The 14,926-nt window shown below is 46.2% G+C and overlaps 1 protein-coding gene across 2 annotated transcripts in view; it reads right to left on the bottom strand.

Annotated features, from left to right (window-relative positions):
* The window catches only part of TP63 (tumor protein p63), an 81,835-nt gene extending 77,685 nt beyond the window's left edge, over positions 1 to 4,150 (bottom strand). The window contains exon 1 of one of the 2 annotated variants that reach the window (XM_053952036.1): positions 4,071 to 4,150. In XM_053952036.1, coding sequence (XP_053808011.1) covers positions 4,071 to 4,118 — 48 coding nt within the window. In that variant the 5' untranslated portion in view covers positions 4,119 to 4,150. The remainder of the gene's footprint in view (positions 1 to 4,070) is intronic. The other variant, XM_053952034.1, reaches the window with a different exon arrangement.
* Between the last annotated feature and the right edge of the window lie 10,776 nt (positions 4,151 to 14,926).

Below are 14,926 nucleotides of genomic sequence, written 5' to 3'. Positions count from 1 at the left end.
CAGGGTAGAAACCCAGTCCACAGGCTGCTCAGCACTGCCTAATCAAGCCACACACAGCAAATCCCCACCATTATTTGCAGAAGATGAAGGAGAACAAATAAATTAAAAAAAAAAAAAAAAAGGCAAGGAATTCTCTCTGCCTTTTATGGGGAGGGATGGATCCAGGTTAAGAAAACTCTGACCGCGGCGCTGTCTGGGGAGCAGGCATTCCGCTGAACTGGTTAGGCAAGGGGCTGCTGGAGGAGGGCTCGCTCAGGGGCATGACAGGAAGGTATTTACAGGGGGAGGGGGATGAGCTGCTCCATCCCTGGGGACAGCACTCCAGCTCCTGCCAACAGGGTCCCCGCAGCCCTGGCCACACTGCTGGGATGGTGGAGGCAGAAGACTCACAGACTCCCCAAAGCCCTCAAATTACACTTTTACCAGGATGCTCTTGCCAAAATCCTTAGCCCAAAGCAGCTTTGGGTCCAGACCAGCATCTCTTAGCATCAGTGAGTTTACAGGACTTCTGAGACATGGTAAGAGAAAGCAATTTTGCACCTGGTAGAGCAGGCTGACAGCACTAAGGCAGCTCCAGGACAATGCAGGGGTTATTGCAGTGCCACACACCCACTCCTACAGAGAGATCTCCAGAACCCTCCTCCCTGATGCCCCAGGGCATTTAACCAGTCAGACACAAATATAAAATTGCTGTAGCATTACCTGATTTCCAGCACTGCAGGATACAGGCTTTGCAATCAGTGTTCATCCTGAATGCAGGGAACTAGACATCACCCCACCACACCCCACAGCTGCTGGCTACATCCCTGACCAGAGGAGAGGCTGGGGACCACTGTCCTTGGTGCACTTAATGAATGGCAGGAGGCCCACAAGGACATGCATGCACCTTACCTTCCTGGCCATCTGCAGATCCTTCCCACACCAGGGCCATGGCACAAAGTAAGTGTTCTCCACACCCACGGGGACCACCAGCCCTTCACTCCAGATATGCAAAAAAGGCAGATCTTTGCTGGGGTTTCCCACTCTGCCTGTGGTTCACACCAGGGGAAAGGAAAGGCCACAGCTGACAGCCAGGATGGGCCACCCAGGACATTGTGAAAGAGCTGGTCACAAGGCACACGGCTGGGGAAGGTTGCTGACTGTCTAATGTTATACCAGACCCAGAAACCTCTTCCTGCCCCCTTCAGATCTTTTCATCCCAAGGTAGTATAGATCACCAGTTTCTCTTACCCCTTTCTTACACAGGCACAGAAGTTTATTTCTTTCTCAAAACAAGTACATGAGAACTGCAAGGTCTCAGCAGGAGACAGGGCTACAGCCCAGATGAGAGGGGTTTCTCTGTCACCCAACCTTCTTCCCTAGGTTTTTCCCCAAAGAGCTGCACTTTCAAGGCAATGAACACAACTGATGGGTGCTCAGCAGGGCAGGACTCGTGCTCATTTTCTAGACCACCTGTGGGACAGTTTCTTCGGGCCCTGCAGCTCCTTCCCCACTACTAGTTCTGTTGTGAACAAGCACTTGTACTCCCAAAAGTCAAATAATAATTTAAAAAAAAATTAAAATCACAGGTTCCACCAACACAACTCTTCGGCTCAAGGGTGGACACCTTTTAAGACTGCAAGTTTCATTTTTCAGTCATAAATTGCAAGAAGGTGCAAATCTTATTTTAAAAGCTGATTGGAATTGCTTTAAAGTCCACACAAGGACAATTGCTTTAAATAAACCACTCTTAATTGCTCTACATCCATTTAAATCTCACATGGTGATGCATTTTGGAGAAAAACTGGCCTTTTCCTAAGACAAATGTAATACTGTAAAGCACTCTGCCTTGATCTCAGTGCTCATCTCCCAGGGCCCCTCTGTTTCTGCTGCATTCCTTTGTGTTTATCTGCCCTCTTCAACCCTTTGCTGCAATCAGCTGCGTGCAGCACCTCGTGTCTAGAAGTGACATGGCAGAGGTTACAGGAGAGACAGGTGCAAGGGAAGCTCGTGCCCCGAAGCCATCCAAAGGAAAAGAGAAGCTGGAGGGGAAGAGAGTTGTAAGGTATTTCAGATTAAAGCAAACACCTTGCCCCAGGCTACACATTCTCTGCCAATGAAAGCTGCAGCCGCTTCGAGCCCCAGAAACAGCAAAGCAAACACAGACTTCTCTGCAAGGGGAGTTGTCACCTGTCAGGGATGTTTGCAAATTTATAGGGAGGTGGTGGTGGTGGTAAGGGGAGTAAAAAGAGCTTTCCTCATTTTAAAAGACAGGCTGTTTGCACAGGTTTGCAGTGCATATTTTGCTTTGTGAAGGCTTTTGTCCAGCATTCAACTGAGAGAAGGTGCTGTCTTCCACCGAAGACAAACTGGAACATTTATTAATGTACATACATTAATGTACTCCGAGCTGCTGCCTTTACAGTAAGGGTGAAGATGGGATGGAATTTTCCCGCTCCCCCTTCAGCTTGTCATGTCAGTGAAAAACACTTCTTAAAAAGAAGTCACCCTGCAGCCTGGCCTCTCCAGAAATGCCTCCTGCAAGGTTGGGCTCAAACTCATTGTCAGCAAGAAATAATTGCATAGAGAAAGCTTCTTGTCCCCTTCCCAGGCAGCAGTGCTCAGAGAGAAAAAGGGGAAGGGACTTTCCATTCATGTTTCACTGCACCACTGAGGGAGAGGGAGACTGAACAGGCCTTTAGTGAGCCCAACAGCCACCACAGGGCTCTGCAGACAGTTTGGAGGAACAGGAGATGGGGAGGCGAGCTTGTGCTCAATGCCACAAATTCAGATTTGAGCATGGAAGGAAAAAAGTTACTGCAAATGACCTTTAAACTATTGGGAATTGTTTTTTAGGAGGACATAGTTCAAACAGACCCTTATAGTCCATTTTGAAAATCTGAATCCCCTGTAAACATGGAGAATCTTTTGGACTATTGAGGAGACACTGTTTCACTGGAGTTGTGCTGTAATGGTGGAAAAAGACAAGATCTAGATGCTGATGGAAGGCTTGCACCCCTCATGCCCCACCAAATGTTGAATCAAAAGATAACCAGATGTGATGTAGGTCTCCTCTCCTTGTGCACATGGATTAGTTCACCACATTATCCAGGTACATACCCAACCTCAAAGCAGCTTTTTAACCCTTTGCAACTGCATGGAAAGGGAAGAGCACTGCAGCCTCCCCAGCACAGCACTGACAGGTCAAACCTCCTGTCACCAGGGACTGCGTCCAGAATGACCCAGGAGCTCCTTCCTTGCAGACACAATCCCCCAGGCCACAAACACTACCAGGATACAGACTGCCACCACACCATCACTGGGCACATCAAAAATTGTGGCTGATTAGCCAGGGAATTAAACGACAACAGTTTCTCAGGACAGAAACAGTACAACAAGAAAATTTACAGATACCAACACAAATTTCAAACTACACTTCATTACACCCCAAAGTATACAAAACCCAGGAAGAACAGAAATAGGACATGAGCAACTCAAACTCCTGAAATATCTCCTCCTCCAGCCTGCAAGAAAAGCACCTGGCTTCTTCAGAAGAGCTATTCCTAAGAAAGAGCCAGTCTGTTCGTGCCAAAGGCAATGAACCAGCAAGCACCAGTGCCTCATCTGCATTCCAGTCTTGAGCCATATCCCTGAGACACCCATGGCCAAGACTCATTACAAACACTCTCTAGTCTGAAGAAACTGGAGGGGAAAAGAACCCAACCACGGTCTGAGAACATGTTTTTATTCATATATGACCCTCAAGAGCAGAAAAACCAGTGAAGAACCTCTGGCCTTGGTCAGCAAAATTGCAACTGTGCCCAGAATCCAAATTATTTTAACCCTGAGGTCAAACTAGCCCTAAGCAGGGAGAGTGCAGGGATGGTTGAGTAGCCTGTGTAAGAGGCTCCTCAGCTCTCCTGCCAGTTCAGCTGCCTCATCCCTCTCTCCTGCCATTGCTGCTGCAGGAGAAGAGCAGGTGAGGAGCCAGCCAAGGTGGGAAAATTGGCCCTGAAGCAATGCAGCTGGAATAGCTCCTGCAAAAAGTCCCCTTCTGCCCCCAAAGGTTAAGGAAGTTTCTCATTACTCACCCACATTGGGTCGTTGAGCTCAGTGTCCTGCACCCGGACACAATCCATGCTGATCTCAATTTTGTTTGTGGAGCCATCTTCAGATGGGCCATCAATGAAGTTTAAATCAATTGGCTGAACCGAGCATATTGGCCTGGAAAGAACACAGTAATCGAGTTAAAACTGGCCAAGTTCTGTTTTCCACCACCCCACCTTCCCTCCCTTCCCCTGTACCCAGAACTTCGGCACTACTACGAGCCAGTCTCATGACAAAGTCAGGAATTACTGAGGAACAGCCACCTCCTCACCACTGTACTACAGCGGCCCCTGAACAGGACAGGGCCCTGAGGGACACGTCACTTGCCCTGAGGCAAGAGCAGAGGAGTCAAATCACTCAAAGACAGAACTCATGGAGGATGTACAGCAGTGATTGTTTCAGCATCAGCCATGGCAAGTCAGGAATTGGGAAGAGAGTCAGTTTTCTTTCAGCCAATGGACCTGACAGGGTGAACTCTGCACCATCTTCACCTCCTCTCCCTCCTTGGCATTAGCAAGGGGAAAACATGCAGCCCAGGCAGAGTGATGAGCCCATTTCCTGAGGGGGAATGCCAGCCACCAGCCATAGGAAGCAGCCAGCTCAGCCACCAGAGGCCTGGCAGAGAATCAGTGTCACTGCTGACTGCTGCACTTGGTCCCCACAGCCTGGGTGTAGGACCTCTGGAGAGCTCCAGAGCTGTCAGTCACCACAGACTGACACATCCAATCATCACGTCCATATCTAATCAACAAGTACAGAAGCTTCCAAACTCCCCAGCATCAGTCCCTGAGCAGCCTAATTATAGAGGCATCCTGTCCTAAAACACCTTCCATATGTTCCACGTAAGGGCTACTTACTGTTCCAGGAAGTCCCAGATATGCTGGATTACCTCTGGGCTGAGGAATTCCCTGGGCTGAGAGCTTTGGGACATGGTTGATCGGTAGTAACTCTCCTTCCAGGAGAAGGGGCTCGGAGTTTCTACAAACCTTAAAAAACAAAAGCAAAAAAAAAAAAAAAAAAAGAACAAAAAAAAAAACAAAAACAAAAAAAAAAAAAAAAAAAAAAAAAAAAACAAAACAAAAACACACACAAAGACATGTTGAATTCATGAGTCCAGCTTGATGAAAACCCATAAATAGAAGCTATTGTGTGAAAAAGGAGACATGCTGAATGTCTGAGACATTCACAGCTGTACAGCACACATTCCACACTGCTGCAGATGCTGCATGTAGATGGGAGAGAATCTGGCCACCCTTCCTTGTAAGTTAAATTCCCATCAGAGTCCAGTGGGATGCTGTGTCATAAGAATCCCTGAGTGGCAGGGAAAAAAAAAAAAAACACAACAAATAAAGCATTTTCCCTTTTCCCCCAAATAATCAACTTCCCATATGAAGCAGGTAGTCTTTGTGGTGGGTGAAGCAGCTAAGCAATGTGGGATTCCACTGTCCCAGGCTGTTGCCTGTCTAAATGGCATGCCCTTGAATGGTTTAGGTGACTTCCACACCCAGCCACTGCAGCTGAAGTAGTGAACCAAGAGTTGGATTATGTTTTTGCTTGGTTTGGTTTTTTTTTTTTGGTCGTTTTTCTCTTTTTATTTTGAAAAATAATAAAAAAATATTTTTGTCTTATTTTCTATGGAAATAAGTAAAACCATGTCAGATTTTATCTGCTTATCTACTGCCTTCTCACCTCCACCAATTTCTGAGCCAGACCAACTGATTTCCACCAGATCTGCTAATTATCTTGGCCATTTTTATCCCCTTAAGCTCCCACAAGCCTCACAGAAATAGGTGGGCCCAAGAGGAGCAGTGACAGAGCTGGAGCACTCATGCCTTCCACAGCTGCACATTCTCATCCCACTGGCCAATTTCTAAATTCAAACACAGCAGCTTTTATACCCATGTCAAAATACTTGACGGCTGTAGGGATGTAAAGGCAGTGGGAGGAATTTCTCCTGTATATTTGCAGTTGACAAAAACTCTCAGTTCAACTTCAGAGTATGAGGCAGGTGACCACCTTTCCTGCTACAGGGTTGGGGGTGTCCTGCAAAATTTCCATATGAGAGTTATTTCAGCACAATGCAAGTGAGCAACCACATTCTCTGCCAGGGGAATGGCCATGGCAGGAGCCAAGATTACAACTGGATTCCAAAGAGAATTGAACTAATATTTGGTTTGGCACATATTAGTCCTGATTAACACAATGGTCTAAACAAATTGCATGGAAGACCCTAATTTATTAAGCTGCCAAAATTAAGAAAGAATGTTTCAGAGGGAGGGTCACACTATAGTGCTTTTACTCCACTTTTCCTGAAGTATTTACTTCTGGCTGCTGTCAAGAGGTATCTAGCTCTCTTTACTGAATTTTTATAGCCTCTTTCATTTTGAGGATGATTCTGGTCTGCAAAAAGCTGGGCTTTCCTCAACTCTGCATGCTCTTAGAAAAGAGCAGATTGTCATTCTAAGCTAAAGGAAATCAAAGTGGCTTAAAAACCCCCCTGGAGCCAGTGTGGGCATACCTCAAAATAGGTGAAAGCATCACTTCAGTTCCTCATCCTTTTTGTGATTAGGGAAAAGCCTCCAGCATAATTGAAAAGTTCATGAACAGCCAGAAACAAAAATGAAATGCAGAAGTGCATGGGTAATAGCTCTGCCTCACAGATGGGAGTACATGCCCCCACTACATGTGAAAAAATAATCACAAATTCTCTGAGAAGAGCAGTTATCCCACAAAGTACCCAAAATTACTCCTTTCCGGCTTTCAGTGAGGTAAGACACTTTCAAGAATGCCATATTGAAACCCAGAAGAACAGATCTGGCCTAAAGCCTGTCATATAAACTGCAGGTCAATGCCACCACAAGCCTTGGAGGAGCACAGTGGGAAACTCTGCAATCTCCTCTGCTGCTAAACCCTGAGAGACCACAGGCATTGCTCAATACCCTGCATCCAGTCCTGACCACCAGGAACAGGCAGAGAAACTCCACAATGGGCTCTCTCAAGCCATCAAAGTGCTCATTATTTGCCACTTATAACAACCACTTTTGACTTGTACACTAAAAATCACATTTCATTACTACACAGACAGGAACTGATTTCAATGAAAAGAGAGTTATAACAAACTAGGCCTCTCTCAGATACCTTCCCTTCAAAAAGTCTCAGTACAACAAGGTTCCTGCATGCCACGACACGCCCCAGCTTTGATTCACTGCTGGACAAATTCTGTCTCAAAAAGGCAAAGTGTCCCAGGTTACTCTGCCTGCTCTGGTCCTGGTGGTGTTGTTCAGATGCAGTTCCACAAACCTGCACCAAGCAAGCAGTGTAGAAAATATCAGCTGCACAAACTGATGCAGCCAGGTTTGTTCCTCTACACCTTTGCAGCTAACAGAGCTGTTGGAAAGCATTGCACCAATGCTTTTGTTAAGGACATTGTTACGGACACAGCTGGTGCTTCCCTCTACTAAACACAACTCTAAATTTCTCCAGAGAGGGACTGGAGCATCATCTTTATCCCTGTAGCCAGACAAGCTCCTGGCTTACTATTTCTAGGAAAAGCACTGTCAGATTTTACCTGAGGGCCAAAAAGGCACGTTTCCCTGCACAAGGAGTCTCCTGGTTAAAGTTTTCAGAGACTCCTTCAACACCTTTACTACCTGTACAGTTCTACTTCCAAAGGAGGCAGCAGGATTAGTCAGTCAGCCTTGGCAAGGCAGCTGTGACAAGGCCACAGCACTACAGTGAACTCAGTCTGGTGCACCCTGTTCTCAGGCAGGAAAGAGCTGTCAAAAAGCAAGAAAACCAACTTCAGCTCAGCACAAAGCTGCATGCAAGATAAACTGTATCCTTCCCTGTGGTCTCAACAGAATTTAAACCTAGTGCTATTCTCTTGAACTAACAGCCGTCAACATAGAGGAGAAGATTCTGTCTACCAAACACATACTTAAGTGTCTGAATTTCCACTGGAAAATAACAGCTAAAGCCTATGTAAAATCTGTGCATAAATTTCACTACTTTAGTTAATTGCCTTTTCCCACATCAGCAAATGCTCTACTTTCAGTAAAATAATTGTTGAGCGCCTAAAGTTAATCACAAGATTGCATTGCTTCAATTGCTTCTATGAACCTGATGCTTTTTTTATTAACAAGCATCTTTTACCTACATCTGATCATCCCAAAGGCCCATGGCACTACTGAACACAGCCTCTTATACCAAAATACTGACTACAACAGAACAAAGCATAGCAGTAAGTCTTGTCTAGGTTGTCTCTGCACCAAGTGCTGAACTATCTGGCAGGATGCTTTTTACAGAGAGCACTAACTGCACCAGGAACTACAGAGGGATTTACAGCCCCCATCAAACTGCAAGCTGAATAGGACATTGCATCCACAAGCCCCTCCTTTAAAAACCACCAGGGGATTATTAAGAGCAAGTCAAGTCTTCTCACAGAAGCAGCACCTCACCAAGAGCAGCGTTCCTTTGTGTAGCACTGGGGCACTGCTCCTGAACCGGTGAATCCCAGGACAGGTTTCAGGCAGCCCTACCCTCCCACTGAGGTCCTATTTATCTGCTGAAACAAGAGCAGCCCAGAGTCCAGGTGAAAGCACTTCTCCAAATTCACTAGGTGGGCTGGAGCCCCAGGCACACTGATTGTTGTGCTGCCTCCTGAGCACTCCCCCAGAAGAGCTGTGTTAGAGCCCCGTGAGTGGGGATGTGTCCCAGCTGATCCCCCTTGCCACCCCACTGATGAGTGACATCTCTGCAAAACACAGCAATGACAGCAACATGCACCTGTAGCTGTGTCCACACAGTGCTCCATTTCAGAGTTTACAGAAAAACACCCAAACCAAAACCAACTCACCCTTCCAAAAAAGGAAAAGCACAGCATTTGTCTCTCATAATCTGTGGCCACACTGCTATCGCCTTTCCCTGGAGCTGAGTGTCCCATCACGGGAGAAAATGAAGCCCTGACGGCTTGGCTCCACAAGACATAAAAGTGGTGGCGAAGTGGAGAGAAAACAAGAAAATTTCTGCTCCTAGTGCTCTGTCTAAGCACATCCTTCCATTCTTCACCACATTACCCCCTTTCCTACTTTCATAGTTAAGAGATAAAGCAAACAAGCCACTCTCCACCCCAGGAAACAATGACAGAAAGCCATTAAACTCAGTTATTGCAATACAGCAACACTTCTCACCCAAAATACCACCTTCCACTGCAACCAATCTTTCTTAGAAAGGGCTTAAACCAAAACACCCAGGTTTGACTTACCACTGGGGAAAAGCCACGAGCTCCCGAGGAAAGCAAGATCCAGGCTTGATAGTGAGCATGCAAAGCCCAGCCCCTCCTCTGTAGCTTTGGACCTTAAAGGCAGATGCCACCTGCTTGCACTGATAGAGGGTCTGACACAGGGTGCAGCCCAAGCACCGCTGGTGCAAGTGTGAGTCCAGCAATCTCCTTCCAAAAATAAAGGCTGTCACAACCAAGAGGTAGCTGGTTTCATCCAAAATGGGCTTGGTGCTTCAACACTACACTACTCCGGGGTAAGAGCATGGTTTGTGAGGAAGCCACAAATGAATAAGGTATTTCAGTGAAGCTGCTGTGTTGGGTTTCAAGATGTCCAAGCACCTCTATTTCTCCATAGCTTCCCTCAAAAAACTGGAGCTCTGGTTTGGTTTGTGTTTCTCCAGCAGTATGCAAGTTCTCAGAAATTATCAGTATGGTTTATGGGTGCAGAACTTTGTGGCTTGATGTTGGTGTAAAGCCACAGTGTAAAATTTTGTAAAATAAAATGTTTCACAGCAGGGATGAGCAAAATTATTTGGAACTTTCTTTCTGCTTGTTCCCAAACTACAGAGTGTTGCTTTCTGCTTCTCCCTATGAAATGTCTACCAATGATGTACAATTTTCTATCACTGAGCCTGTAGCTCTCAGTCAGTGGACATGCAGATGGGGCCAGCGAAGTCTTTGTCCATAAGCTACAAATTTCACTCTTTTTTCACAACTTACAGTCCCCTAAAGAATATATGAGTGGAGTACTCAGGAAACCTTGATGCAGAGAGAAGAACATCTGTTCTTATGAAGACAGCACTTCCACATTATACAAATGTACCCAACAAATGATTAATAAGGTCTAAATAATGATATCTAATATGCCTCATTTTATTCATTGTTCTCAAAGTGCTCTACAAAGGAAGATCGTGTGATTACTCCCATATTACCTGTGAGAAAACGAAGACACCAGGAGGTTATAGAATTACTCACCATTAGTCAGCAAGCCATAAATACAACCTTGGTCACCCAAGTCGCAATGTGGGACTTGCTCTATAAGGAACTAGTGATTTTGGGTGTTTAGACAGAGAAATTCAGAAAGGCCTTAATGTCTTCAGGTAGAGTATACACTGTACCTCCTGCACTAAGAAACTCTCACCCTTCATTTATCTTCAGACACTAAAATGCCGATGCCCAGGAATGAAAATCAAGGGGCTGCAGAAATGCTGTGACCAGTTTTAAGACACACACAGAGTTCAGGGTGGAAGGAGAATTCCAATCCAGACTAAAACCTGAATTTATACAGCATTTAACCCCTTAAAATCCCTTAATTTGTGTGCATATTAATATATTAGCCCTCAGCCACAATAGGGTGTGAGCTGGATAGAGATTTAAGTCACAGAGGAGTCGGCAGCTTCAGCTCCAGCAATCCCAATCCACATGCTCATCCCTGCCTTCTCCAGTTACACCTTGAAGCGCATCAAAAGCAGTGGTAAATGATTTAAAGTTCATGAGCATTATGTCTAAATGCCTGAATCTTGGAGTCAGTTGTATTTTTAGTTTTTGCGTGGGGAGGGGGCTCCTTTTCAGATCACGCCGTTAAAACTGTAGGAACTTGGCAGCCCTCGTCCTGCTGGAATTCCCCCTGCTCTGCATTGTAACACTGCAGTGATTTGTAGACATCGGTACCTAATGAAGCTCACAGCTGTGCAAGAGGAGAAGGATGCTGGGTCTGGCAGCACGGGACAAGCGTACGCCTGGCAGGCGATGTCATCTGGAATTCCCCGACTTGCGGAGCGCTCTTGTCCCCCTGCCTGGAACAGCCACCCTCAGCCAGCAGAGCACACCCTGGAAGCACCCCCTTGTAGCCCTTTTCCTTGTAACCCTTTTGGAAATCAAACAGGTTTGTTGCTACCCCCCTAAACAGGGGGGCAAAATGAAAGCCAAATGGGAGACAGGCAGGCTCTCCACCCCCTCGGAGAAGATTGCAGTTGAATTTCATCTACCTCTATTGAACCTCTTTCTATGTCTACTTCATCAACAAGCAGCCTCTCTTTGCAGCAGGAATTGCACTGTAAAATGCATTTTCCTGCTTCTTTCTTTGCCTGATGCCATATTCCAAGGTCTTAACTCACACGAGCCCAAAAGAGATTGGGCAGAGGTAGGTTGTGCTGAACTAAGCTCACAAGTCATTATTCTCCTTTCGATTTCAAGCCGAGCTTTCAGGTTTAGCATTTTAAAATTTAGGCTCCCACCAAGTTCTTTAAACCCTTCAGATTGTCTTTCACATAATGCTGCTCCTATGTGTCAGTCCTAAAAAATAACTCCAAGAGAATACTGACAGATGCATGGGTTAGAAAGGACAAATGTAAGGAACAACAAACACCAACACAGGATTCATTTGAGACAGAATAGAACTTCCACCTGTGGTTCAGTTTTTTTCCCAGTTCCCACATTTGTCAGATGTTTCACTGATCTGGTCTCTCACAAAAAAAATGTGGACAGCAGCACAGGTTATGGAGAGGGGCAGCAGTGAGAAAAGTGGTCGAGTCACACAGGGATATGCATTAGAAAATGAAAGAAGCTGACTGCCAGAAGGGTGAACCCTGATCTTGGAAGTGGCCAACAGCCAAGGAGATGTGGGGAACACATGAAGGAACAGGGAGTGGCAGCAGCAAAGGGCTCTGTGACACTGCTGGTGTCCTATGGCATCTGTCAAGGACAGACCAGGGAGGACTGTTAGCTTCTCCTCTTCTGTAGGCAAAGGGTGCTTGTCCTGCACACACCCTGTTTCAACTGTGAGCTGTATGGTATTTGGGGGAAATAAAGCAGTTCTGTCTCACAGGAATGCTGAGTGTTCTGCTAGGGTCTACTCTTAACAGTGCCTCCTGATCTCCCTGTGACTTGGATTTGTCTTTTGGAAGCATATGTGTGGGAGATGAATGGAAAGTGGTAGGAAGGGATTCAGCTTCCTGATTACTCTTTACTCAAGTCTTCAGTGCACAGGCAACACTGACCTAATCAAAGAAAGTGAAACTGGCTGTACAGAGTAATCCTCCTAATTCACCATGCTGCAAAACACAAGGGGGATTTTTCTCCTTTCATCATCTCCTTTCATCTTGAGTAAGACTGCCTGCAGTGAATGCCACATTTGCAGCTTTGTGGCAGCCCCTCAAAGTGCATTATATCACTGCAGCCCTGTGCCCCACACCAGTGCCCTGCTCCAGTGCTGGCTGCAGAGCTCCTCTAGGAGGAGAAGACTGCATTCCCACTGGGGTTCCCAGAATGAGCACTGTATGGCCTGCTCTCTGCAAACTGCTGGGAGTGGCTCCTTGCTGAGCAATTTCAGTACCTCCACAGCCCAGGAACCCACTACATTTTCCTATCAACAGCTCATCTAATCAGCTATCTACATATCATCATTGTCAACCTGACAACAGGGACCACTTTTGCATAACAGAGATTTCATCCTCAGGTCTTCAGGCAGCTCAGCACTCCACCAGCACTTGAGACACTCTCCCCTAACTGTAAACCCTATTTTTTTTTTTTTTTCCTTTCAGGATTTCCTTCAACATCTTGTGAACTTTCCCAGACATCTCTTATCTCCCACTCAACTTTTGACACCCCCTTCTTATACATCCTCAGAAGCTCAGCCATGGACATCCCCTCCTTTCTGCTCAGCCCTGACACCCACTCTCTTTCTCAGCCCTGGCCAAGGTGAAGCACTGCCACAGCAATTTCTCCACCTGCCCACTGCAATTGGTGCTTTCTCATCTGGCGTACAAACTATTCATAACCCAAAGACTGCCCAGCCTGTGTGGAGAAGCCCAGTTAGAATGCAAACCTGGAGCTCAGGACACCCAAGCTCAACCCCCCATCCCTGGGTGACCTTCCACCTTTGTTCTTCCATTCCTAAGGTATCTCCAAATTGGTAAAGCACATAGAGACTTATTAAGAATCAGTGCATCTCCAGGGAAACATGGTCCCAAGACTTTCCAAATTTAGATAATAAAAGAAAATATAAATAATCAATTTTAAGGAAGCCTTGAACCCAGAACCAATTAAAAGCATTTTAACATTATTTTGTAACTCACTTTTCCAGTCAATCACTTTCCCAAACCTATTGTAGTGGTGGTGAGAAGCAGTGCCCATCTGGAGAAGGAAGAGTCTGAGCTGCTGGACAGAGATAAGATCTTTTACTGCAGTAAGTGAGAAAGTCTTCTCAAAAGCAGCACAAGTGGAAAATCCAGGCCCAGCCCTCAAAATTCTGAGGTATTTTTGGTCCAAGTCCAAAAATAAGTGGTGTAAGAAAAACTTTACAGGCAAACTGTCCGGAAGCCACAAAACATTTGTGAGTCCCTTAAAAAAATAATAAATATCTTTGGTCTAAGTAATAGATATCATTTGCTCTATTTGAAATACCCAGCTGAGAACATGCATTTGGGTCTAACTTTCAAAGTTTATACAGGAGTTTTGCAGCCAGACAGCCCTGGTAGTTTCACAGCAGAGGAGGAGAGGACAAGCACAGCTCTCTGCTGAGGCATCTCTTGATGGGTCAGTGCTGCCTCCAGCCCTGCTGCCACATACCAACCTCTGCTGTCCAGCTGCAGCTACAACTGGACAACAGAGACCATTTTTTGTCTTTCTGGGGTCAGTGCCTAACTCAAAATCACTCCATGGCCCACTCGTCCACCATCAATAATCTGCAGCAGGTGCCTGGGGGCATGTGGGGAAGTAGGAGCTCAGACACCTCTGCTATTGCATTCTCCTGCACAGATGGGGAGACCCCTCATCTTTCCTGGAGGAGCAGTGTTAAATGCCCAAAGGAGCCTAAAACAGTTAACCATATCCTTTCAGATACTCAGATCTCTGCAGTGCCAGGGAATATGAAAAGAAATAAAACAACAGACCCAGAAATAAAAGCAGGCAAGGTCATTTTCTAAGTTTTCACTGGTCTACCTCCATCACACCAATACAGAGACCACAGCATAGAACAAAAAATTGCTTTATTTATTACAGATGGTAAAATAATTCAGCCAAGCAGATCAGAGCTTCAGGAAGGCAGTCAGGGTGTCAGAAACTGGTTCTGGTTCTACAAGGCTCTGAAAGAGGCCAGAGCCAAGGGGAAAAAAATATCCAAACCTAACAGAAAATTCCACCTGCAGCAGGGGTAGAGTGGCAAGGAAAGACCTCAGCTACATCCGCACTGCTGCTCTGGCCAGAGTTCAAGGTCCTGTTTGTGTACTGTCCGTTACCTACATGCAAGCATGTTTTTGAGACATGGCCATGGCCTGAGCTCTGGGCTGACTGGAGAAGAAATGCCCATGGACACTGTTAACCCAAACTTCTCAGTGTAGGCAAGTTAGGCACAGTGTCAGTCCAGTCCAGTCCACCCCCAAATGTTCTGAGCTCATCTCTTCCTAAGGACTGTGCACCCTCAGAGCAAGGGCCAGCTGCAGGCAGTACCTGACCACCAGAGCCTGAGAGAAACCCCCAGATGAAGGGTCCATCACAAGTATGGCTGGGCCCCAAACCAGGGGCCCTGCAAGGGAGATCTCTTTGAGTTCCTGGCTGCCC

Source organism: Vidua chalybeata, chromosome 10, assembly GCF_026979565.1.
Source record: "Vidua chalybeata isolate OUT-0048 chromosome 10, bVidCha1 merged haplotype, whole genome shotgun sequence".
Taxonomy (NCBI): Eukaryota; Metazoa; Chordata; class Aves; order Passeriformes; family Viduidae; genus Vidua; species Vidua chalybeata.
This window is presented reverse-complemented; position numbering and strand designations above follow the sequence as displayed.